Genomic DNA, 27,276 nt, shown 5'->3' on the forward strand with positions numbered 1-27,276 from the left:
CTTCCTAAGAACTACATTATACTTGACAAACAAAATTCAGGGCAGCCCCCCTTTCCCCCCGGGGAGGCAGGGGACTGATGCTCAAGGAATCCCACCCAATCCCGGCTTCTGCCTCATTCCGACCCTTGTCACCTGAGGGCAAATGGCTTATCTTTTGAAATTGCCAGAAGAAAGCTCAGCACTTTGTAAAAATCCACCCCTTTTTTCAACTAATGAAAATGTGTCAGAAACAGTTCTCACGCTCTCTCCAGACCTGTTTCCACATTTAAATATAGCTTATTCCTTCTTCACTTTCCTTGTTAGCTGTTCTTGTGGCTTCCATATAAATTAGCACATTAGAAAAAATAGTCCTGGGGCGCCTGGGAGGCTAAGTGGGATAAGCCACTGACTCTTGGTTTTGGCTCAGGTCATGATCTCAGGGTCGTGAGATGCAGCCCTGTGTCAGGATCCGCACTGGGCAAGGAGCCTGCTTAAGATTTTCTCTCTCACATTCCCTCTGCCCCAACTCCTTGGCTCTATCTCTCAAAACAAACAAAACACAACAGTCCCACCTGCTGCCTGCGGGGTCCACCCAAACAATGGAACAATGCCCCCCCCCCCCAGGTTGACATTCCCGATTACCAGAGCTGCCCTTCCCCGTTAGGGACAAAACTACTCATGGTAATCCCTTAAGATCTACGGGTGAGACTGGAAGAAAAACATCAATTAATAGCCAAGACTTTTTTGTTTTGCCTTACTCTCCTCAGACAAAATGGAATTTTCATTTTGTATCTGCAGCCGTGCTGTACGGCTGCCCGAAGCCTTTGTGTAAGAGCCAAGGTCCCCCAGTGGAGCAGGCAGACTTCTCCCCGGTTTGCACTTCTTTCCCCCAAGAGAAGGTGGGGAGTAGGGGTGGGGGTAGGGGGGTGCAGTGAGAGCCAGAAAGAGAATCTCAAACAGGCTCCAGCCCAACGCAGACTGCACGCTCGATCTCACTATCCTGAGATCAGACCTGCAGTGAAATCAAAGGTCAGATGTTTCACTGACTGAGCCACCAGTCGCCCCTAGACGATTTTTAGATAAAGATGTCATCCCTTACTTTGTTTTCAGGTATGAATTCAGAGGAAGTAACAGGAACAGCAAACTTGGCACATTTATAACGGAACTCTTATTTTTGGGTTGGTGGGCCTTTGCCTAGGCTCTCTCTCTGAGACCTCTGATTCATGGTGGGAATCTTCCTACCTTGTCTGCCTTTTCCAGATACATCCTAGTTATTGCTGATGCTTCTCCCAGAAGACACTCAGCCCCTAAATTAGGGGCCAGAAGTTGTTGTGCACACGACAGGTAGAACTCAGGGACCACGACGATTCTGGCTGTGGCCTCTCACTGTGGCTGTAGAGTATCAGGGTAAACACCCCAGCTAGGCCAAGCCGGGAGTGAGTACAGACTGGGCAGTAGTGGATGGGTAGGATCTGACTGGACAGAGGGTAGGGACACAGACAGACAGGCACACAAACACACCTATCTATATGTACTTATATGGGTAGAGTCTGGGCCTTCTGGAGGGAGGGAAGGCCCTGTCTGGTCATGCCTTTGCACACAGCTCCATGTGTGTGTCTCTGGTCCTGGGTTTGGCAAGCAAGCTCTCTGATGGGACCCCTACGGAAGGGTCTTTAAAACAGTTTTCTCAGTAAACGCCATTACTGCCCATTCCTAGGGCTGTGAGTTTTGGTGTGCCCTTCAGAGGAAATATCTACCGTTTAAAAAATAAACTCTAATGTGTGCAGAAACTCAGTTTCTCTATTTTATCTTAATCCGGTACCTACGTTTAAGCCATGGTTTTTTGTCCTGAAAGTCCCCAATTTTGTTTCATGGGCTTTGTGCACAACCTCTTAAGTGTTAAATGATAGAAAACCAAATAAGAATCTAATACATACCTTGTGTAATTTGATTTTTTTTTCTTTTTTTTTAAGAAATCCTAGGCATTACAGTCTTCCACTTCTGTAGATTTATTACAGGTGGGTGGTGTCACACTAGCAGGCCTGTTTTCCTGCAGCAAGGCGACTTCAAGCCCAAACCTGCTATACTATTTTATTCAAGTGATTAGGTGTTTAGGTCAATAGTAGGTTGGAAAGACCCAACTCAAAGTGAATCTTATCTGCCAGAGGATAGAATGCAAGTGTCTTTGAGAGGAAATGCTCCTAGTGACCATTCTTTGAGGTTTCAGAGTTTCCAGACGTGGTTCTTGCCAATTGTCTTACAAATGGAAAAGAAACACTTCAGAGGAGGAAGTGCTGATCATTTTTGCGCCCTCTGCTTCCTTCTAGTGTTCAGGCTTCAAAGAGGAACGTTCCTGGGGTCTATGTGCCTGGGGTTGAGGGTGACAGCTGCACCCTTAAGAATAAAGGGGAAGCGCGGGGAAGAACCTCAGAAAGGTTTCCAGGGAGTCAGGAATGACACAGACTTTGTGAGGGCTTCAGAAGAATTTGGACCCTGTGGGGTGCAGTTGCACATTGGGCATCCCCCTTTGGGAAGTAGGAGAACACCGGTGGTTCTAGAGCCCAGAGAGCTGTTTTCCAAAGGCTTTCACAGGCTGAAGGATGAATGGAGATAACATCCACCTTTTTGGGAGACTAATCCCCACCTATCTCAAAAGATAGCAGCTGCCATAATAAGGTAAAAGGTCTCGAGAAGCAAAAGGAAAAATCTCGATTAAATACCCACTTTGGTGTTCCGATTCCCTCCTGTGCACCCCGGTAACAGGCACCAATCATCCTGTGTATCATCCACTTCTGTGCAGGCTTTATCGACCTCAACGCAGGGACTGTCTTACTGTGTTGTCTGTTTCCAGGGTACAACACAGTGCCTTGCATTCCCATCAATACTTAGAGAACGGAACTGGGAAGACTGAGAGGTGCGGCGGGGGGCACATAGTTAACTGCTAACTGAGAAACTGTCTGTGATGGTTAATTTTGTGTCAACATGACTGGGCCACGGGGTGCCAAGACATTTGGTCAAATCACTCTGGGTGTGTCTGTGAGGGTGTTTTTGATGAGATTGCCACTGAAATAGGCAGACCGAGTGATGCACCTTGCCCCTCCATAATGTGGGTGGGCCTGATGCAATTAGTTGAATGACCATAGAATGAAAAGCCTGGACCTCCCTCAAGTAAGAGAGAATTCCCCCTGCCTGATAATCTTCAAACTGAGATACTGGTTTTCTCCTGCCTTTGGACTTGAGCTGGAACATCAGCTCTTCCTGGGTTTTGAGCCTGCCAGCTTTTGGACTAGAACTGTACTATTGGCTTTCCTGGGTGTATCTCCAGCTTATAGGCTCACCCTGCAGATTTTATGACTTCTTAGCTTCCATAATTATGTGAGCCAATTTCTTATAACAAATCTGTGTTATATACACATACATGTATATATATATACATGTATATATGTGTATGCTATTAGCATATATGTGTATATATGTATATATGTATATACATGTATATATGTATGCTATTAGCATATATGTGTATACATAGTAAACTATGTATATAGTATTCTACATACTATATAATATTATATGATATACTTACATAGTATAGTATATATGGTATAGGATATTATATACTACTGTGTATATATATAGCATACTTATAAATTATAAATACACACACATACATATACTATTTGTTCTGGTTCTCTGGAGAATCCTGACTGGCGCATGGTCCATGAGAGTTTCCCGACCTAGCGCAGGGCACATGAAGCAAGCAGGGCTCTGGCTTAAAAAGGCTCAGATTCCCTGGAAATGTGTTAGGACTCTTCTTGGAAAGGAAGCTTACGCTTGGGAAATATAAGTCACCTTGGAGGGGAGGACAGTGAAAGCCAGGATCCTTCCCTGGTAACGGGCGCACACCTGTGGGCCTGCCATGTTGCTGAGCAGGTCTGCAGCCTGGCCGAGGGGACGCTGCACCCGGCAGCCCTCCCTGTTTGCCCTTCCCTGCACTGTGCTGTCTTCGAAAGACGTGGGAGCAGAAGCTTCCGGAATAGCAGGTTAATAGGGCAACAAATTATTTGTCTGCTTGATAGAACTCCCAGGTGTATTCCTACCAATAGTTTCCATGGGGCTGGGGTGGCATCCCCAGCCTTCGATCATCCTAGAGCTGATTTTTCTATGAGCGTCACGTGGTTCTGAAATGACATTTTCATAGCAACCAGCTCTCTGAATGACAAGGCAATTTTCCGTGTTTTCCGAATCCTGATTATTTCACGGAACCAAGGGGGATGGCTGGGTTCTGAACATACTACTGGCAAAATTATTCTGGTTTGCTTGAAGAACTGGTTTTCAAAGCCACTTTTTTTTCCTTTTAAGTATTGGAATCTCAACTAAGAAAAGAAGAACGTGCCCTTATTTCACCAAAAATGTGTCCTAAGCTGCAAATGAAAACACTCTCTTTCGTCTGTGTCAGGGCTCTGCCCAGTGAGCGGATCCATGCCAGTGGCGCCGGGGCGCCTCCCGCCACCCCGCCGTGCTACCCTAGTCAGTGAGGCGGCTTCCACTCAGAGGTGCCTTAATGTCACTCTCGGTGTGAAACTACAAAACACCCTTTTTAAAAATAATAATCCGTGAAAGGGAAGTTCTTAGGAGAAAAGACAAGCTGAAGGCTTTCCAAGTAGAATTATCATTATTGTTTACGAATTTTCTTTCTTTCTTTCTTTCTTTCTTTCTTTCTTTCTTTCTTTCTTTCTTTCTTTTTTTGTTTACAAATTTCTTAACCTCAGGTGTTTAACTGTGCAGCAAAATAATGGCATAAAATTGCAGCAGTCACTTTACCTTCAGGAGTAAACTGAACGCTGCCTTTGGATCACATTTTGTTGAAATAACATTTTCTTCAAAATCCTTGCACCCTTTACCACACCGCTTCAGCAGAAAACTGGACAAAAACTCCAGAGGTTTGTCCTAAAAAATTCACCCCCACAACACATCAAAAGAAAAAAGAATTTTCGGTTAAAGCATTCACCTGCAAAACAGGTCAATACAGGTACAGCAGAAAAAAGAACATATTTTTAGTTGTGTTTTCTTCTTTCTACCTAAATGATAGTCTAGAAAACAAAGTATTTTTCAGTCAAGATCTGTAAATGGGACTTTGTAGTAATTGCAGTTCTCTTATTGTCACAATCCAATTAGGATGCCAAGGTCTTGTGGGAAGGTCTCAAGATGGTCAGAACCAAAGTGGCCCAGGTTGGCCCACATCAGTCTCAAGGCCAGATGAGGAATGTGACAGAGGGGAGCCTGCTTTCTCAGGGTGGGGGAGAGAAGCACGGAAGGGACCCTTGCAGTAGGATGACAGTGCAGAACAGCCTAGGACACCCCCACATGTGGTTGCATCTCAGGCTACAGGTTTGAGTACCCATGAAATGACGTCATATAAAATTATTTTATTTTATTTTATTTTTACAGATTTTATTTATTTATTTGACAGACAGAGGTCACAAGTAGGAAGAGAGGCAGTCAGAGAGAGAGAGGGAAGCAGGCTCCTCACTGAGCAGAGAGCCTGATGCAGATGCAGGGCTCGATCCCAGGAACCTAGGATGGTGACCTGAGCAAAAGGCAGAGGCTTTAACCCACTGAGCCACCCAGGCGCCCCGGCTGCCAATGCATAGCTGGAACAGTGAGGAGCTGGGTCTTCAGGGTAGACAGATCATGGCCACCTGCAGCTTCTCAGCCTCCACACTGTGCACAGCTAGCTCCGGAGATGCCTGCTGCTTCCCCAGGCAACCAACTTGAAACCAGAGCAGACCCCTGGTAGATAAAGAACACGTACAAAGGTGATGGTAAATTCATCCACAAAGTAGAATTAACTACAGTGGAAGAGAAGGATTGAGGATCATACTGTGGGGAACTGAAGCCCTTATGTGGCATCAGGTACATTGCTATTGTCCCTGATCCTAGCCTGTTCTCCACTTCCCCAGAACAGAGCTGCATAGTCTGTGGTCCTAGAGCCTTGCTGTTGTCTCGGGGCAGACAGAGGTCTTGGAAACGGTCCCCCCTCACTATTTCCTGATGTATGGACTGACTTTTCTGGGAGAAGAGCCAAGACTGGTCTCTGAAAAAAATGCTTCTTCACGCTTCCCCAATGCCTGTCCCCAACCAAATTATTGATTTGCTTATTTCTGTTCTTTTCTGTTCTCTTCCCCACCGTCTCAGCTAGCCTTTTTTGCACTTCATCATTTTCTATCAGTTTCATGCTTACTTGTTTTTCCTATCATACTATTAATGGTTGAAACTGTTGAGTAATGTTTATGTGAATCATAAAGCCACTAACATGTTATTTAAGGAAGTCACTTCTTTTTTTTATTTTTAAAGATTTTATTTATTTATTTGACAGAGAGAGAGATCACAAGTAGGAAGAGAGCAGGCAGAGAGAGGGGGGGGGAGCAGGCTCCCTGCTGAGCAGAGACCCCCCCACCCATGTGGGGCTTGATTCCAGGACCCTGAGTTCATGACCTGAGCTGAAGGCAGAGACTTAACCCACTGAGCCACCCAGGCACCCCAAGGAAGTCACTTCTGACTGAAATTAATCATAAGTCAGAAAACAGTGCACAACAAATATGTTTTAAATAACCTAGAAAAATTTTCCTGTTTGACTATTTTTTAAAAAAAGATTTTAGTTATTTATTTGAATGGGATAGGGAGAACACGAGCAGGGGGAGGGGGAGATAGAGGGGGAGAAGCAGGCTCCATCCCAGGACCCTGGGATCATGACCTGAGCTGAAAGCTGATGCATAACCAACTGAGCCACCCAGGTGCCCCTATATTTGTCTGTTTTGTGTACCTAATACATTTTGGGCCCAGAATCTCTCAGTGGCTATTTTTACAACCTGATGTAATTTCTCAGAGGAAATTGTGTCTCCCAAGGGATAAATTGGTTAAAAAAAAAAAATCAGCACAAACTAAAAATGTACTTAAGTGTTAGGTTTTTAAAGTTTGCTTTCTTCAAGGAAACACTCACAGAATTTTCTTTTGAAAGTTCCATCAATCCATCTGCCAGAGTTTGTGCAATTTCTTGGTTATTCAGAATGTTAGCCACATGCATGTTGTCAGAAGTAAATTGCCCTGTAAATATATAAGGCCATATGCCTTGGAATTAATTTATTAATTAATAAAGATGTGATCATGAGATATGATCAAGAAAATAGCTTATTCCTCACAGTTGCTTTTTAGTGTATTAAAAAAATGTGAAGCATAAAAGTTAAAATTCTACTATGCCGTGGGGATTATTCCCCATGATAAAATATGAATTGAGCAAGAGTAACTAAATGTAAAGCATATTAACAACTACCCATCCTGGTGAAGCCATATTAAATAGAATCTATAAATTGGACAATAAGGAGAGAACATGTGAACATTATAGACCCTATAAGTTTAAATTTTAGATTCTCCTTCCCACCAAAATTTCCTCCTCCTCTTTGAGTTCAAGACTTAAATACCTTGAGTCTACAGCAAATAACATACAACTATAGTTACACAGACATCTTTTTATATTTTTAATACTTTGAACAATGTGCATTGATATGCAAATGTTTTTATTCCATCTAACTTCTCATTTCTTACAAATATCATCAAAGAATACTTCTATCTTGAAAAACGCTAAATTTTTTTCTGCTTTTCTCTTTGGTCCTTAATTATTTGTGTAAAAAACCAGGAGAAATCATTTCTATATAGCCTTATAAACTTTTTAAAATACTGGCTGAACATCTACTAAGTGTGGTCAAGCAGATAGTACATAAAGTCAAGAAGACATCTCCCTGATTTGGAGGCATTTATGTAAAGTGATGTAGGACATGCACTGACATGAAATATCTACATGCAAACACCCATTGTGTAGATAGTCATTGTGGTGATAAGACCTCAACAGGAAGCAGAGCAAGGAGGGAAGAAGGAAGTAAGATGTAATTAAATAATGACTTAATTTCAAGGGTATTTTAGTCAGATGGGAAGAGTTAGGGATAAGATAAATAGGTGGTTAAAGATGGATGCGGAGGGGGCGCCTGGGTGGCTCAGTGGGTTAAGCCTCTGCCTTCGGCTCAGGTCATGATCCCAGGATCCTGGGATCGAGCCCCACATCGGACTCCCTGCTCAGCGGGGAGCCTGCTTCACCCTCCACGCCCGCCTGCCTCTCTGCCTACTTGTGATTTCTGTCTGTCAAGTAAATAAATAAAAAATCTATCAAAAAAGATGGGGATGGTGGTCATTTAGCCAGATGATAAGTAAACAAAACAAAACAAACCAAAAATTTCATCTTAAAGAATAGACTGATTTAGGGGAAGCTCTGGTTGACACAGAAAATGGCTTCCAAGACTCTATTATGATAGATTTGTCATGTGTAGGGACTGCAAATGGGATGATAAATTCAGTGATGTCCAATAGGTTCAGCAGAGGTCTGGGGAGCCCCCACCAAACTGAATATTTTATATAGAAAATGCATAGAGCATAATCGTAGAACAATTTAAGTAGTGGGTGCTGTGTCTAAGAGGAGCTTAACTTTTAGAGCAGGCTGCGGTGAGAAGAAGGGCAGAGCCCTCTGGCTTAGCAAACACTCTGTGAGCTTTGTCTAGTCAACCCACTGACTGGCATAGGATTAGTAAAGCACCATTATTTAAAAGGAACTACCTTCAGCATTTTGAAGATGAATATACTTGTTGTCAGTGGATAGTCATTACCTTTGAAAGGAGATATGAAAAACAAAGGAAAGAAAGTTTTACTGAACAGGTATGGAAGCCAACATTTGCTCGAGCCCTTCCTGCCCTGGAATTCCCTCCAGTTACGAAGGACCTTCATGAAGAAACTGCAAGAGAAGCAGCGAGAGTTCTTACCTATTATCCTGGCACTGATGTTCTTCTGTAACTCCTTGAAAAGAGGACTTAACTGTTTCCTTACTGATTTCAAGGTGTCTTCCAGAAAATCCGTGAGACTGGACCACGTCTGCAGCTTTGATTCCCTGAAGTAGATGGAGCAGGGAGCCCTTTCCCACGGTCGTCCCAGCCAATCACCTAGAACTGACATGATTTTCTCCTTTTAGTATTGCAGGTCGGAGCTTCGATGAAAGAATTCTTCTTGTTTACAGTACAATAAAAACTAAGTTGTGTTTACAGCAGGCTTATTCCTTTCTCTCATTAGAAGACTAAGAGAAACACCCATCATCTGCTTTTAAACGTAAAATTAGAAGTTCAAGAAGGAATAATTTCAAATGCTGCCTATCTGTTCTTTGACACATAAGGTTGACATGTTACATTTGAAATCAAAATTGAATAGTGGTGGGACTTGTATATCAGGAAGCAGAGTGGGCAAGAAGGTGCTGCTTTTTCTTTAGATCCTAAAATGAACATACAAGAAAACCCCACTCTGCCTGGTTTCCCCACCATGCTATCCGAAGTCATCTTGGGTTAGCCAAACCTATGGCTTCCTTACATCATGTCGGGTTGGGCTCTCTCTCTCTCTCTCTCTCAGTTTCTCTACATGACTGTAAGTGGGTGCTTAAAGAAATTCTCCTTGGAAGTCAATTACTGTATGATGCTGGGACATGTGAAATCTGATTTTGTGTCCTCAATGGATAGATAGCCTTATTTGATTCCCCTTCCCCCTTTTTACTGATAAACAAGAGCAACTCTTTATGACATGCTTTCCTAGAAGAAAACTAAGAAGACGAAAGGGAAAAGGAAGATGAACAGAAGGAAGAGAAGACAGAGGAGGAGAAAAGGAAGAAGAGCTGCCCCATAAAGAACGGTGCTTGCTCCCTGCTCCCCAATGCAAGGCTGCCGTCCTCTCCGCAGGAGGCCCAGTGTGTTGTCTAGCACTTGGTCATGCAGCTACAGAGCTGAAATTAATAAGTGACTTCTGCTACAAAAATCTAGCAGGTCAATGTGCTTTTCTGTAGATACATGAAATCTTTTCCCTTACAGGTTTCCAATCATGCCAGTTCTCCCCAGGTTTGAAAGCCCCTTCAAATATGGGATTAGCGATGTCTTGCTTTATGTGGTTTCTACGTGGTCCCAAACCCTATGTAATAGGAAGCCAGGGAGTTTTAAAGGGGAAAATGGTTCTTGTTACTTTAGCAGAGCAGTGTGGGTTTTTTGTTGGTTAGTCAATGTTACATGCACATTTAATATCTGCAGCTTCAGTATCTAAGTGAAACTAATTCCAGGTGTATATTTTATCCTTGTTCTTCCTCTCAGATAATGCAGTTGAACTGGAACCTGATCAAGCCTTCACTCTCTCTTCAGAGCTGCCGTTCTTATTTCCAAAGGAAACCACATTGATTCCGTCTCACTAAGAATAACTCTTGGTACTTGTTATTTCTCTAGATCAGCAACTATTCATCCCTAATTATTAAAAATGACGTTTTCAACAGGGTTTGTGTACATGATGGCTTGAAGCAAACATTTGTAATAAATAATCCCTTTCTAAGCACTTGATAGGACAGTGGGCAGTGGGAAATGACACCGTTTGGGTAGTGACAGCATTCCTTTTGAGAGGGAATGGAAGACAGTCACGTGCTCAGCCCCCATATACACTTACTGTGCTGGTAAGAGCCGGTTGCAATTCCAGTAGGCGCAGTAAAGAACGTGCCAGTTAGTTGAGACAGCTGGGAAAGAACTTCCAGTCCTGCCTCTGCAGAGTCAAAAACACTTTCATTGGTTTACTCACAGGTTTTTCCTTGGAAACATTAAGTATTACTTAGGAACGCTAAGCTGGCCAAGCAAGACTGCTAGGATTTCTCATCTTCAATTCAAATCCCTATGGAACAGCCCGTAAGCACTTTATAGCCCACCGCTAAGTGCTGAAGTCCAGACGCTTAATTAACGAGGACTAAACAACAGAGTGGAGAGACCATGCAGGAAGACTGACCTGGTGCATATTTTCAAAGTCAGAATACTCAGGACAGAGACAGAGAAAAGTCTATGTATATTTTCTAAAATAGTCTGACTCAAAGGAGATGTCTCATAAGAGGACAAATTTAAAACTGTTGGAACCGCTCAATATGAACTTGAGTGTGGCATCAATTTCACCCCATCTTCAGCGACCCAGCATAAAGATTGGATTCATCATATAGAAGGAATTACTTTGATCGAAATTAATACACTGGGTTATATTTTTTAATTCTTTGTGGTCTAAGAATAAACAATTACTCCAAATTGGTTGGAACAAGATAACAGTGGCTGAAAGGTTGGGATGTCTCTCATGTATTGGGGTCTAATTTTTTAATTGGAATGGATCAAAGAAATCAAATAGAATCCCTAGGTATACCTACATCTGTGTAGTCAGTTGGTTTCAACAAAGATGCAAATCAAATGCACTGAGAAAAGGATAGTCTTTACAAGGAATGGTGCTAGAAAAATGAGATATCCATGAGTTAAAAAAAAAAAAAAAACCATGAAACTTCAACCCATACTTCTAAAACTCTATGAACAAACAAATAAGTCAACAGCTCAGAAATCTAAAAGTCAAAACTATAAATAGTGTAGAAGAAATTCTTTATTTCTAAAATAAAGAAAATATTGTGAACTTCAGTCAGATAGTGTCCAGATACGACATTAAAAGTATAACCTAAAAAAAAAATAAATTTGACTTCACAAAAATTAAGAACTTCATCTCTTCAAAAGGGACTGTTCGGAGAAGAAAAACATAAGTCACAGAGTGAGAGAAAATATTTATAAATGCCTTTTCTAGAATACATAAAGAGTTCTCAGTAAGAAAACAACCTAATTTTAAAAATGAGCAGAAGATTCGGACAGACAACACACAAACGAAGACCAATGAGTGGCAGGTAAGTGCATGAAAAGATGTTCAGCATCATCAGTCATGAGGTAAATGCAAATTCAAACCCCAGTGAGATACTCTGGCACTCCCACGCACACAGCTCACATTAACAAGACTACATACCCGTGTGGGATACTATGCAACTAGAGTTCTCATACATTGCTTGTGGAAATGTAAAATTATACAACTACTCCAGAAAACAGTTCAGCCAGTGTTTAAAAAATTAACACCTTTCATATTGACCCAGCCATTCCACTCCTAGGTATTTATCCAAGAGAAATAAAAGCATATGTTCACACATAGTTTCATAGCTGCTTTCTGTGTTAGGACCCGGGAACTGGAAAGAACTCAAATATCTATCAACAAGTGACTAAATAAACAAATTGTGGTATATACGTACAATGCAGTAATTCCCAGCAATAAAAAAAACAAGAAGCCATTGATACAAGCATCAAACAGAGGAATCTAAAATAATTCTTTTGAGTGAAAGAAGCCTGACAAAAAAGAATGCACGGTGTATGTTTCCATTTGTAGAAAATTCTATAAAATACAAACTAATGCATCATGAAAGAGAGGAGATCTTTCACAATGTGAATTCAGGATGGGAATAGGGAGAAGCAGGAGGAAAAAACAGACTGGCATGAGGAAAATTGGCGGAGCGGTGACTACGTTCCTTATCTTGATTATTTTATGGTTTCACATAAAATATTTTCACATGTCAAAATTTATCTAAATGCACACTTTAAATATGTACAATTTATCTTACATTATTTAGACCTTGATAAAGAGGCTTGAAATTTTTTAAAATTTTATTTATTTTATTATTTATTTTAGAGAGAGACGGTGAGTGAGCAGGGGGAGGGGCAGAGGCAGAGGGGGAGAGAGAGAATCTGGAGTAGAGCCTCGTTAAGCAGCAGCAACAGCAGCACCTGGGAACTCATCAGAAATGAAAATTCTCAGCCCCCATGCCAGACGTGGTGAGTGAGAAGTGCTAGGATGAGATCCAGTGGTGTGTACTTCAATAAGCCTTCTAGGTGACTCAGACAGATATTACCACTTGAGAACCCAGGGTATAGTCCCTATGGAGGTGTATCTAGGTTGAGTGTATACAGGTGAGGGAAAGTGTATGGTCTCACTTTCTCTCTTTTTAGCAGAGGAGCTGGCACTACAGGTGTTCCTGGTTTGATAGGCATGACCGAAGAAAGAGGGGGAGTTGAGGCTGTCGGAGAGAACTGAGTGTGGGAATGTGGTCGTGAGGAGGTGAAAGGGGTTGGGATACAGAGCCCAAGTGGGTGCTGACTTGAGCAGAGCTGCTTCTTCCGTCGGGACAGAAGGGAAGACAGAGAATGAAGGTAAGAGGTGGGGTATGTGGTGGGTTTGGTGGTGGGAGGGAAATTCAGGCGTTTTCTCAGGGCAGTAAAAGGTGAGGTCAATAGGTGAGAGGAAGGTTCTCGAGCGATGGACGAAGGAGGGGAGGGGATGATGTAGTCCTCTCAGAGTGGGAAAGAAATTTACCACGGGAGGGTGGGGGGATTCGTTGTCAGTGCCGCAATCGCATTTGATATTTATGGCAGTGAAGTCAGGTTAGATGAATAAGAAAAGCCATAGCACGGTTTTCAACCCAGCTGCTTCGTGCAGGCAGCGGAGAGCATACAGACGGTGGTGTTTAAGGAGCACTGGAGTTCAGCCCGAGAAAGGGAGACAAAGAAGTTCAGATTCTTCGCACCAGAGTAACGATAATAACAACCATTGAATCCAGGTTTAACAAAGAAGGAGCAGAGGATGGAGGCGTGGAGACAAGAGAGTTGGAAACGTGCGAGTGTGTGCATTGGAGGTCTTGAGGCAAAGGGCTGACACAGTAGGAGTATTTGGAACATGGATGTTTGGAATATTTGGTGCATGTTTTGGAGGTGGTACTCAGAGAAAAATGTTGGAGATCAAGCTCTCGGAGGCCTTACTTACAGCTACTGGGATGATAAGCTCCTGAGTAATGCCTGAGGTGGCAGAAGAGAGATTTTTGGACTGAGAAGCTGAGGTCTTTCATCTGAACCAGGGTCTTGATGGCTTGTCCAGGTGGAAATTGTGTTTGATGAGTTCAGGGGATGATTTGGGGGCCAAAATGGTGGTGAGAAATTTGCTGTTCAGTGCCATCAACTTTCACTTAAGACAATTTTAAAGTCATCAAATCTATTCTTTTCCCCCTTTTGCCCTACTCCTGATCCCTTTCAATGCCTTACTTTCCCAAATCCCTTCTTTTTCTACTACTCCGGTTAAAAAATTTCCTTTGCGAGGCGCCTGGCTGGCTCAGTTGGTGGAATGTGTGACTCTTGATCTCCGGGTTCTAAGTTTGAGACCCTCGTTGGGTGTAGAGGTTACTTAAAAAAATAAAATCTTAACAAACAAAAAAAAAATTGCTATGCTTTCCTTACGAAAGTAATACTAGTTCACTGGAGATAAAAGAAAAGGAAAAATAATACAAGGAAAGAAAAGTTCCTTATCCAACTGTTGTTAATACATTTCGTAGGTATCCTTCCAAACCCTTATCTGTATCCTGCCGCCCTCCCCCACACACGCACGGGTTTTAAACAGAGGAACCCCACCCTCCGTGTTCTGATTTCAAAAGTAGGAAACCTGAAAAACACATCTGGAGATAGATGCTGTTAATAATTGTGTTATATTTCCTCCTAGATTTTTCTATGCATATTGTCTTTAGTTAAGATTACATTAATTGTCATAACTGTGTAAAAAAATTTTTTTATGATTTTATAATTTGTTTTCTTTTAAACCCCTTCCCATCCTTTTGTTTTTCCCTTTCCCCTGGTTGAAGCCTGCCAGAGGCATACTTGGCATGTACGAACAGTTCAGGGAAATGTGAGGAGTAGAGCGAACTTTAAAACTCACAGTTCCCTAAGGAATGGGAATAAGAAACCGTTTGAGAAAATTTAATTTTATACTCCCTCTGCCTTGCTCTGCTTGGCATTAAAAAAAAAAAAAAAAAAAAAAAAGCCCATGAATGCAGAGCTTTTATTGAACAGATGTCTAAAAAGTGAATTTGTCTTAATGTTTCCAGAGTTTCTCTTCAAGTACTGAAATCAACTTTGAGTTCTAGGGACTGATATTAGACAGATGGGCACTTAAAATGATATCAGACCTTTGGGATCAGCAACCAGTCTCCTCTTTACCAAGCACTTGGCTGTTTTTAATATTCAAATATTATTTAAATCTTTATTTTTATTGTATTTTAAGTGTATTTATTATAAGTATTTACATTATTTTGATACAAGTCTTGTAAGGTGCTACTATACTAACTTTCATATGAGGAAACAGGTCCACAAACTTGCCTAAGGTCACACAGCTCAAGTGGCACGTGTGGGACTCAAGCCCAAGGTCCTTGGTCACCAAGTTCATGCTCACTCCTTCAGAACACATCAGGGAGGCTTTTCTCAGACCAGTTGATTATGGGTTCAGACATTTTCCCCTGTGTAGAGGAGGCTGGTTTTATTATATTTTCCAGAAGAGCTACAGATAATATCCCTGGCTGGCTCAGGTCACTAGTAACCTTATTCTGCAGGGACAGTTTCCTCAGACAAACTAACCCCAGCTCTTTCCCCCTTAAATACCTGAGGGTATGAGGTGTAAGAGAAAAAGAAAAAAAGAGTAAAATGTGACTGAATTATTAGAACTGAAGGCATTTCAAAAATTCCCAAAATATCATTGGGGGTAGGCATGACCACTGCCTTTGAAAACTGACCTGATGCTCCAAGAGGTACAAAGAGGTCCACGTGACCCCCTTCTTCTTCAGGGGCCACACAGCTTCCTAGTTTCTCCCAGAAGTCTCTCACTTCAGGTCTCAATAAGTTTCCAATACCAATTTTATAACCTGAGGAAAAACTCAAAATGTCATATTAGTTTGTAACTTTATCATGAGCAGAAACTCTTAGCACTCTGGGAAAATGCAATCCTAATTCAAAATGCTAGAGTCTGGGGGCGTCTGGGTAGCTCAGTGGGTTAAAGCCTCTGCCTTCAGCTCGGGTCATGATCCCACGGTCCTGGGATCGAGCCCTGCATCAGGCTCTCTGCTCAGCAGGGAGCCTGCTTCCTCCCCTCTCTCTGCCTGCCTCTCTGCCTACTTCTGGTCTCTGTCTGCCCAATAAATAAATAAAGTCTTTAAAAAAAAAAAAAAAAAAAAAGCTAGAGACTGCTCGTAAGAGCCTGATCTGGAGCTTGCCCGTGCTCTCATGCTACACCATATTAGGGTCACAAAAGGACTCCTGCATGGCCCACACTCTCCTTCACGTTCTGGATTTACTGGACACTGTGCACTTAGTTTTAGGACCTTGTCTCTCTGCCTTCACTGAGCAGCAGTGTGCATTAGCAGGCTCCCAGCAGAGTCCGGGGTAGATGGCCAGTCACGTCCTGCCACTTTTGCCACCAAGTTGCAAAGTAAAGATGTCAGAAAAAAAAAAAAAAAAAAAAAAAAGTCATTCAGAACAGAAGACTCCCGAAAGGTGGTAAACATCACTGAAACTCTTACTTCCTGGGAATTCTGTATGATGATTCAGTGAATCTCTATGTGTCTAGACCCATTTCTAAAGGTGTCCCAGAGACTCTGAATTCTTAAATCCCAGGAACGAAATGAAAACAAAGTCAGGCAAGAATCCCAACACTTCAATTCTTTCCATCGAGACATCTAGATACAGAATGGAAGGACCTCTTCAGATGCCCGGAGTAAGAGATTTCATTTTGTTGTTGGTTTTAAGACAAAAGCTCCTGGGGAAACACAACGATTATTTAAAGGGAAACTTTAGTTTTCAGTTATTTTGTTATGTTACTCTTGATTTAAAAAAAAAAAAAAAAACCAGTGCGGGATGCCTGGGTGGCTCAGTCGGTTAAGCATTCAACTCTTGAATTCCGTTCAGGTCATGATCTCAGAGTGTGAGACTCAACCCTGCATCCGCTCTGTGATGGGCATGGAGCCTACTTAAGATTCTCTCTCTCCCATTACTATCTCTCTCTCTCTTTTTCTCTCCCCCAACCCCCCTTAATAAATAAATAAATAAATAAATAAGAAAACAAAAGGCAAAGTTTGGAAATCTTTCTCATGTGCAGAACAAAAAGTCTGAGATGTTAGAAAACCCTACTGGGTCCTTCTACTCCATGAGAGGTAAACCTACTACACTACAGTGTAAATTTGTAATCAATAACTCTCCTCTGTCATTTAGAGAAAAGCTACCATGTAATTAATCATAAATATAAACCCCACACAACAACTAGTGCTGTGCTTTACTTTTGGGTGAATATATAAAATTTGATGTGGAATACAACTTGCTTCAGGCAGAGGTAAACTAAACAAGACAAGACAAAATAAGGTAGCAATAAATCAAAAGTAGTTTATTTTGTTAATAAAATTTACTAAAACTATTCCAAGCATGCTGAATTCTAGCTATAAGCAAGTCTTCTTGCTCAGCTATAGGGCCCAAGAGTTAAAACCAAAAATAGACAAGACTGCCTAACTCCTGCTTCAACGAAAACCCATTATGCATATTCCTTTTTGCACTTTCTGGAGGCATTGATGAGATGTTTTGCAATGACTGGAGCATTCCAGTCAGAAGGGAAAGCCCTGATAGCAATGGAATGCCTAGAAGACCACATACCCCCAGGTCCCTTTCCCTGCCTGTGATCATGGGCTGAATATATCCCTGCCGCCACTCACGATCACTTGCTGCCTGCCTGCTCCCTGGCACGTAACCTGCTGAACTTGTCTCCATAAAACTCCAGTGTCCATCTTGCAGGTGGAGAGGTCAGTCGTTAAGGGTTGAGCCTGCCACCTCCCCTGGCTACTGGCACCCAAAATAAGTTTTTTTTTCCTTTCTTTTTTCCAAACCCTTGTCTCTTGCACTCAAGAGACAATGCACTTCGCTTGCCAGGAATTTATCTGAGTTTGCTCGGCAACGGTGTGGACAAACCCAGCCAGGAGCTAAGCTTTCCAATCATACAGCCCTCTGGGGACTCCCCCAGATGGAGCAGTTGGCCCCGGCAGAGCACCAGGCTTCCCTGCTTGTTTCCCGAGTTAGCAGCTGGGACAGATCATTGGGTAATGTAGCCACAGAGACAATATTTGATGGGTGATTGAGGTATATACACTGTGCCATTTTAGGGGGTCCCCGCCAGCTGGATCCTTGACCATCTTATTCCCTTTCTCCCCTCCTCTCACAAAGATGGAAGATTTCATGCTAGTAAACCCTAAAACCATTCTATCTTAGGTATAACAAGGAAAGATGTAAGTTATAGTATAAAGAAGAGTAGAAGCTGAAAATTTAATTCTAAAACAGTCATCATCTCCTTCCTTCTGAGAAGCATAACCATTGACATTTTTAAAAGATGATCCTTAAAGAGTTAATGGTATCAGCCAGTCCTTTTCTTTGTGGGATAAGCCATTTGGAAATATAATAAATGCTGTTTGTGTACACCAACTTATAGATCTTGGGGTTTGCTGCTATTAAAATTGTTACACTTTCATCAAACTTAAAGCTTTTATGCACCAAAGAACATAATAAACAGAGTAAAAGGCAACATACAGAACGGACAAAATATTTGCAAACATCTGATAGGATTAATATCTAGACTATATATAAAGTATGTCTAAACTCAATGGAGAATATCAAATAAACCCATCAGAAAATGGGCAAAGGACTTCAATAGATGTAGATAAAGAAGACATACAAATAGCCAATATGCCTAAGAAAAAGTGCTCAACATCACTAATCAGTAGACAAATGCAAATTAAAGCCATAATGAATATCACCTTAAACCCATCAAGATAGTTACTGTCAACTAAAAACAAATAAAAACACAGAATATAACAAATGTTGGTGAGGATGTGAAGAAATTGGAGCCCTTGTGGACTATTGGTGGGAGTGGAAAATGATGTAGCCACATGGAAAATAGTATGGAGGTTCCTCAAAAAATTAAAAATAAAATTACCATATAACTCTGCAATCCCATGTATGGATATTATATCCAAAGCAATTTAAAGTAGAATCTCAAAGAACTGTCTGCACACTCGGTGTTCATAATAGTGCTATTCTCGATAGCCAAGAAGTGGAAGCAAGCTAAACGGCCATCAGCAAATGAAAGGATAAACAAAATGTGGTCTATACATACAATGGATTATTATTCAGCCTTAAAAAGTGAAGGAAATCCTGTCTTAAGCCACAACATGGATGACACTTGATGACATTATGTTAAGTAAAATAAGCCAATCACAAAGTGAAATACTGTATGTTTCACTTATGTAAGGTATGTAAAGTAGTCAAATACATAGGAACAGAAAGTAGAATGGTAGTTCTTAGGGGTGGGAATAAGAGGGAAAAAGGAAGTTCTTATTTAATGGTGTGAGGCTTAATTTTACATGTCATCTTGACTGGGCCATGGGGGTGCTCAGATATTTGGACAAACAGAATTTTGGATGTGTCTGTGAGAGTGTTTGGGAATAAGGTTAATGTTTGACTAGACAGTAAGTAAAGCAGATTACTCTTCCCAGTATGGGTGGGTCTCACCCAATCCATTGGAGGCCTGAATAGAACAAAAGGGCTGACCCTCCCTTGAATAAGAGGGAACTCCTGTATGACTGCTCTGAGCTGGGATATCAACTCTGTTAGCAAATTGAAAGATAAATAGTGTTCTGAAGGTCATACATGTAGACAAACACCATATTCGTGCAAAGTTGGTTGTTGCTTTCAATCTCCAGGCTTACCTTGGAGTAAATTGATTTCTCTGCTGTCTCCATCACTAAATATCCCCATACTCTGTACCTTCTGCCCGTCCAAAGCTTTTTCTATGAGATAAAGCAGGCTCTCCAAGGTGAAGCCACTATGTTCGTACACCACAAAAATGATACCTGCCTTAATGCTGTCCACCACCATCTAGAAAATGAAACCAAAGCCCATTATTTTAGAATATTTATTCATAAAATAAATACAATGGGTATGTAATCTGTTGTGATTTTTAAACACTTTTTTCCCCAGAAATTATAGAAAGAGGAAGATAAGCTTTATCATTTGTTGGTATCTTTTTCAATGATTTTATTTCTTTTTTAATTATGAGAAGAAAATTAAGTAAACTTGTAACTCCAGCCCTCAGAGATAAATATTATAACAAGTTAAATTATTTTCTTCCAGCCTTTTTATCATTGTACATACTCATGAAGAGACATTGAAGCAGCTCTTTAAAAAATAATCAAATTGAGATAATATGATTTTTGCAATGGATGTTTAAAATAGATTTAAAGTTTTCCTCTTAATCATGAATTTCTGAATTATCAATATTGATTAAATATTTTCCATTTAAATAAATACGAAAACCACTATGCTTTGAACTCAGCAACCAAATAAACTTTTCATTATGGTAATGTTAATTCATTAGCAGGAGATAGTTTGGAAAGTCATTAAAGTCAATTGTTTTTTTTTTTTTTCTCCCAAACCTCATGCAACTTCCTGAAGGTCACAGTTCAAATTGAGCAGAGGACTACCACCTGGTTATGTCCTGATTTTTGCTGAAGCACCCAACACATTCATAATTAAAAAAAGTAATCATGGCATAGACTTACGTAAAGAAGACAAATAGAAGAATGAACTTACTTTGAACTAGATTTTTCACCAATACTCTGTCACTAGTTATCCTTTGTGCCCAGCCTGATGCCCATTATTACACATTAGGAAACTATTTGGGGCCCACACGGAGATCAAAATTCTGATCTTGCTTTCATATGGATCCACGGAGCTGGCTGGTTATAAATGATCTGAGTCAATTTCTAGATGCCCAGAAAGAAGACTGATTTTGTATATTGAAAGCAACCATTTTGTTACAAGGAGGAATTTTTTTAAAACTTCCTAAGTAGGCCAATGAATGGAACCTAAGGAATGTCATCCCTTACAATGTCCCTTTTTGTGTGTCATATATACACACATATATGTGCATGTCATAGACACACATGTGTGTGGTATATCCATGGTGTCATATATGCATATACACATACTCACGTATCTATAAAAATACATGCTTCTATGTCTTCATTGTGCTTCCTTTATTTTTATTACTTATATTCAAATTAAAATATATAACTTCATTATAAAAAGAACATAATTTAATGGCACCTCCCTGAATAGACCACAAAATAGGATTTCTGACTTTTTCTTGTGAGAAATCATGGTTATATGATAGTATTTAATTCCTTGGGCATTGCAAAGAGGTTTTAAAATAATCCTTAATCAACTTGCTCTTTTTTGGGATAAGTGCAACAAATTCAGTTCAATAAGAATTCACCAGATACTTAACTAAATGCAAGGTAGTTTTGGCTTTTAATGCTTTATTTAATTTATTTATCTATCTATCTATTAAAAAGATTTTATTTATTTATTTGACAGACAGAGATCACAAGTAGGCAGAGAGGCAGGCAGAGAGAGAGGAGGAAGCAGGCTCCCTGCTGAGCAGAGAACCTGATGTGGGGCTTGATCCCAGGATCCCAGGATCCTGACCTGAGCCGAAGGCAGTGGCTTTAACCCACTGAGCCACCCAGGCGCCCCTTTAATGCTTTTTTTTAAAGTAATTTTGACTTATGATTATCTTTATTGCTTCTGATTTTTAAAAGTGCTCTGGGTCTGTAAATTTCCACTTACACCATTTTCCTTTTAGAAGAGGAATCATTTTCATACATATGGAGGCCAAAAGATTGTTACACATCCTCTCATCTAAATGAAAAACAAAACAAAACAAAACACCCAATTCAGAAAAGGGCAGGCCTCCTAACATACTCTTACCTCAAATGCAGGAATTCGAGATGATATTAGTAAGAAGTGGGGCTGGGAAGCATATGAAGAGCTGTCATCATTTTTCTGAACTCCACGCCAAGTCTTCTTCAATAATGAAGGGTAGGAATGGCTTCCAGAAACATTGCTTCTGTAGGGAAAAGAAGGGAATAAGTGAAATGTAAATTTCCTATTAACTGGATTTTGATAACTGAGCACCAAAGTGTTGTCTGGGCATCAGTTATACTGAACAAGGCACGTGGCCTTTCAGAACTCAGTTGCTCCCTGCAGTTTTGGGGGACAACAGCAAATGGGGCTCCTGGGTGGGGTGGGGCCAGAGCTGGCTTCTGGGCCTCTCTTCCTCCATTCATGGGATACTGGAAAGGTCTCCTGGAACTTATTTAGCTTTGTTGGGCACTTAAAATGAATGTACTGACATACTGAGGGGTTCAAAATGACATTTTAAAAGAACAGCTGAGAGATTTAAAAATTTCCTAGATCATCTGGTTCTCCCAGCTTTCTAAATAATGTCTCCATTCTCTTACCCTTAGTCCCAGATTCCCATTTGGATACACTTACTCCAGGAAAATCAATTCTGAAAACAAAAATATTACTTTTGCTTAATAAATTGCACAGAAAATGTACTACATCACTGCCTTTTTGCAGGGCCAAGAATATTTGAAATATAAAATTTGAATGTTACAGATTTCCCTCGGAAAACATGTCAAAGACCACTGCTTTTAAAGATTAAAGAGTTATTTCTTTTACTACCTCATAGGATATGAGCCAGATGATTATACAAGCTCCCTGCGAGTTAGCTAAATTATCCTAGAATGAATTCTTGGTATCATGGGATGGTCTTGAGCCTTCAGGAGATGGAGGTTTGCTTACCGCTTGGGCAAAGCTTGTAAGGATGCCAAAATTAGCTGTTTCTCCAAAGCTTCATGTAATCCCACTCGATCCCTCAGAGCCTGGGAGAGTCGTGGCTGGCATTTGGATTTTAACAATCTAGAGCAGCATGTTCCGCTCACCCAAGGGGGTCGAACTTTGAATAACTCCTCTGAAAAACAAACAGCAGCGGCCTCTGTAGTTTACTTCATGCTTCTCTCAGCCAAGTCTACATAGATAAAGGCATCAAAAATAAAGCTGTACCAGGGCACTATTCCAAATGGCAATAATTATAGCCCTTTTTACAGACTCTATTTGGTTTTCTTATCCTCTCGGCTCCAAGTTGTGGCTCCAAGTTACTAGTCCTGTCAGGTCAAGAAACAAAGCTCAGAGAATGAACACCTCTTTTCTTGTGGAAAGCAGTTAATAGATTTACAGGTTTCACATCCATTTCTCCCTTCTTCTTGGCTTCAAGTAATCTCCCGTTTGTTATGATCTCACAGAGGGTGAGTCAGTGAAAAAAAGATGGCAGGACTCCAGTCACTTTTGTTTTTCTGTTGTGCACTGTGCAAATCAGAAGGCTTCACTGAGAGAGGCTCTTACTCTTCTTCCCTTCCTATAATGCTGTTCTTCCTGCTTCCAATCCCACTTTCACTTCTCCCCTCTGTTGCTAATCTCAATTCTTCTCTCCTGCACCTATTTCCTTGTTTTTGCCTACGTTCCTTGTTCCCTCTCCTTGTTGCTGTTGTTTTCATCTAATAAACCTGATTGTAACCAGAGGAATATGGAGGCACTGATATTGGACTTTCTGTATCTCATCTGAAATCTTTTTCTTACTCATGAACTTGAAATATATGGGGAGGGGGTGGGGAGGGGAAGAGCTTGCTTTAGAGAACGCCACCTACATGCTCTTCCAGGAAGACTCAGCTATCCTCCAGTTGGGAATCTGTACGTAAATCCATTTGTTTCTACAATAGTTGGGTAAGATATCATTTTTAAATGCTACTTACTCTTACGTAGTGCAATTTTCTCCCAGATTATTTTTCTTAAGCACTTTTCTCTTTGTCTCTCCAGCAGCTCCTCATCTTCTGTTTTGGGTTCATTCAGGGTCCCATAGACAGCAGAGGCTTCCCTAGGTATTAGCCAATCTAAGCTCAACACACACGCAATGTAATGACGCTTCCAAGCACCATACTCATTATCCGTTGGCGTATAGGGCAGAAACCACCCAAACCTAATGCATTTGGGCATCCATAAGCAGTCCTACAAAAAAATAAAGAAAGGAGAAATATAAATTGCAAGAAATTTTTAAGGACCGTTTCCTTGTAATAATGTTTCCAGCTATGCAGATAATTTTTCTTTACATTGGGATTTCTCGTGTGGCTGACTTGTCATCTAAATTGGACACAAACAAAAAAGAAGCATACCTTACTCCATACAAGAATAGTCTTTGATCACAATATATGTTATATATGAATAAACGTATTAGTCATCTTTTGCACCTGGTCCCACAGCATTTGGTTAACCCTAGTAGTAGAAAATAGTAGTAAAAAATCAGTTTGTTTCAGACCAGACCTCCCCCTGGAAACACCTTCGGTTGGACCATATGATATTGCCAATACACAACCAGCTTTGATAAGTGGAAACAGCAAATTTCATGTGGTTTAATTGAGTTAAGCATCTAGACAAAATACCATAAAACAATTACTTAGGCCTGTAGAGCTACCAGTGCAATAAGGGCTCCTGTGAACATGACCCCAGAGAGAAGGGAAACTAAAGAGGTAAGCCTGATCCCTGGCATTTGACATTTCAAGGCATTTGACAGTTCCAAAGTAAAGCTCAGGCTGAGAAGAGTAGAAAATTATGGCTGAATGACATGGAACCTAAAAAGTATTTTTGGCATTCTCACAAAGAAGAAAAGAAACAAATTTAAATTCAGGACCCACTAAGGGGAAAAGCCACCAGGCTTTCAGTTGAGATGGTTATCAGCAAGGGTAAGGAATTACACCACCTCTCACAAAGACTGAAACTAGTTTTAAAATATCTCTTTTTCTGACTGGATTTAAGTGATCTATTCCTAGCCCTAACCAAATGCCAGGAGCAAAAACCAAATTCTCTCAGGAGGAAGAGAACATCAAGCCGAGGCTCAAATTATTGTATCGATATTTTATATCTAATATCTAGTATCCAATACCAGCCACACAAAAGGATAACAGTTGTTTATTTCTCCTTTTGTCATTTATTATCTTTTATTAAGTAGAGAGAGACCTTTAAGAGAACTATACGTTGTAATTGTTAGGCAGGAACTTAAAAAATAAACAATTCTATAATTAATACGTCTAAGAAGTTAAATGGCTAGGTGAGAATTGTGGCAAAAATAATCAAATCAACATTGTAGAACTGAAAAATATAATAACTGAAATTTAAAACTCAATGGACCAGTTTAAAAGCAAATTAGAATCCAGCTAAAGAGATAATTAGTAAACAAAAAGCTAGAAGTAAAACCCAGGTAGAAACACTGAAGGCCAAAAAGATGGAAAAGACACAAAAAACAACATGAAACCTGTGGGAGATGGTAAATCAGTCTACCATGTAAGTATTGGAATCCCACAAGAAAAAGAGCAAAAATAGGGCAGAAAGAATATATATATATGGAGATGCTGTGTGAGAATTTATCAAAACTGATGGGCATTAAATCTCAGATTCAAAAATCACCAAAAAACATAAAGTGGAAGGCACACACACACACACACACTTCTGGGTACATCATAATAAAATTGTGGAAAACAGAAGACAAGACAGAGAAAAAAAAACCAAACCCTAAAAGCAGCTAGAGAAAATAAAATATTGCCATTAAAGGAACAACAATAAGACTCCCCACTTCTCAAAAAAAAAAGGTTTATGGAAGACAGAAAACAATAGAAAAATTTCAAAGTTCTACAAAATTAACTGCCAACCTAGCATTGAAATTCCCTGTGAAAATATTCTTCAAATACGAAAGTAAATCAAGATATTTTCAGACAAAAATAAGAGAATTTGTCAGCAGCAAGTTGCACTACAAGGAATATTGAAGAAAATTCAAACGGAAAATGATCCTAGATGGAAACTCAGAGATGCAGGAAGATATGTGTGACAACAGAAGAAGTAAATATGTGGTTACTTATAAGTAAATATCGACTATATCAAATAATAGTCGTGATGTGTGTGTAAATAAATATACATATATAAATTTAAATGTATTCTGTTTACAAGACCTATTCCTTAAAGATAAGTACATAGGTTGAAAGGAAAAATCAGTGTAAACACCTCGCCCAGGTTCTTAAATGCTGTAAATCTAGGGCTCACGGTTTGCGCGTGGCCTCTCCATAGAGAGCTAGGTATTGTCTGAGCTCAGTAGCTCAACGCAAGCCCACTCTGGGAAGTCTGCTCACGTTAAAGAGGTAAATTATTGACGTGTCCTCAAAGTATGTCTGCCATGACATTTTATTAAATCTTTAAAAAGAAATGAGACAAATAGAGCAGAGGCAGAATTAATGGCAAAGGATGTTGAAAATCTCTTCAACAGATGTTAGCCAAAGAGCGATCAAAGAACACTGTGGTGCAATAACAATTTTCAGGGTGAGTTATCACAGGCAAAATAATATAATAACCACAGCTTACCTAATATCTCATGAAAAAAGTGGACATCTTTAGTCAAGATAAAACATTTTCTAGATAATTACATTGAGAAACATGAGATTATTAAAATTACACAGAATTATTAGAATAGTGTATATCCCCTTACTTACAAAATAAATTCTTGTATTTAACTTATCCCCATTTTTTTCTCTGAAGGGTAAGTTAATTACGTTTCAAATACCCTCTGTTACTATCTTCAGGGAAGGAAGGTACCTCAACTGCCAAATGACAGAATACAGTGGTATTTGGGCCCTATTACAGAGAAGTGACAAGTAGTAAACCTGTTCAGTTAAAAACTTCCAGGGCCAGCTGACTTGTGCAGCTACACACAGATCTTTCGGATTCAGAAAGGAAAAGATATAGAGAGAAATGAAGCGCGGTAACACTGTAGAGAAATCCACTTTGGCCACTTGCGTCCTTTCTGAAAACCAGTCTTGGACAAACCTAAAAAGAAAGATACAGAAATGTAGTTCAGAACACTAGTGTCTAAAACCGATCAAAATTCCAGTATAGGTATTGGTCCTTGTTCTTTCTAGAAACCTCTAACTATATATATATATATAAATGAAATCCTAAATAACATAGGGCTAGATTTTTTAAAACACTATATCTACTTTCACTGATCCATTCTAAAGAGGAAATGAATAATAAAAATATCTAAAATCCAGAGAAAAAATCTGAAGTACATTTAAGCTGTAAATGTGGATTTTCTTTTTTTCTTTTAACTCCAAATTCAATAAATCAGCAAGTCCTGTCAGCTCTACAAATACCTATACCCAAACCCAGCCACCTCTCTCCACACCCATTGCTGTCAGTCTAGTGCAAAACACATCCCCCTCCATTCTGCACAACTGTAACAGTCCCTCCTGGCTCCCTGCTTCTCTTCTTCCCAGGGTCCATTCTCTACACAGTAGCCCAAGTGGTATTTTTAAAAATGTAAATTAGATAGCATCACTTATGCAAGTAAAACCCTGTGAATTCCTGGTGCAATTAGAATAAAAACCTATATAGTGACCACATCACACTTAGTGGTGAAATATTAATTCCTTCCCCCTAACATCAGGAACAAAGCAAGAATGTTCATTCTCACCACTTCAATTAACAGGTACAGGAG

The 27,276-nt window shown here is 40.3% G+C and overlaps 1 protein-coding gene across 5 annotated transcripts in view; it reads right to left on the bottom strand.

Moving 5' to 3' along the window:
- ECT2L (epithelial cell transforming 2 like) overlaps positions 1 to 27,276 on the bottom strand; it is a 73,832-nt gene that overhangs the window by 18,065 nt on the left and 28,491 nt on the right. For 3 of the 5 annotated variants that reach the window (XM_082731071.1, XM_082731068.1, XM_082731069.1), the window contains 10 exons: positions 26,444 to 26,606; positions 23,495 to 23,747; positions 22,488 to 22,656; positions 21,609 to 21,747; positions 19,547 to 19,715; positions 15,542 to 15,670; positions 10,549 to 10,641; positions 8,847 to 9,029; positions 6,983 to 7,086; positions 4,804 to 4,929 (listed from right to left, as the gene is read on the bottom strand). In XM_082731071.1, the coding sequence (XP_082587197.1) occupies positions 4,804 to 4,929; positions 6,983 to 7,086; positions 8,847 to 9,029; positions 10,549 to 10,641; positions 15,542 to 15,670; positions 19,547 to 19,715; positions 21,609 to 21,747; positions 22,488 to 22,656; positions 23,495 to 23,747; positions 26,444 to 26,606 (1,528 nt within the window). The remainder of the gene's footprint in view (positions 1 to 4,803; positions 4,930 to 6,982; positions 7,087 to 8,846; positions 9,030 to 10,548; positions 10,642 to 15,541; positions 15,671 to 19,546; positions 19,716 to 21,608; positions 21,748 to 22,487; positions 22,657 to 23,494; positions 23,748 to 26,443; positions 26,607 to 27,276) is intronic. The other 2 variants (XM_082731072.1, XM_082731070.1) reach the window with 2 other exon arrangements.

This window comes from Mustela nivalis, assembly GCF_964662115.1.
Source record: "Mustela nivalis genome assembly, chromosome: 5".
In the NCBI taxonomy this organism is placed as follows: domain Eukaryota; kingdom Metazoa; phylum Chordata; class Mammalia; order Carnivora; family Mustelidae; genus Mustela; species Mustela nivalis.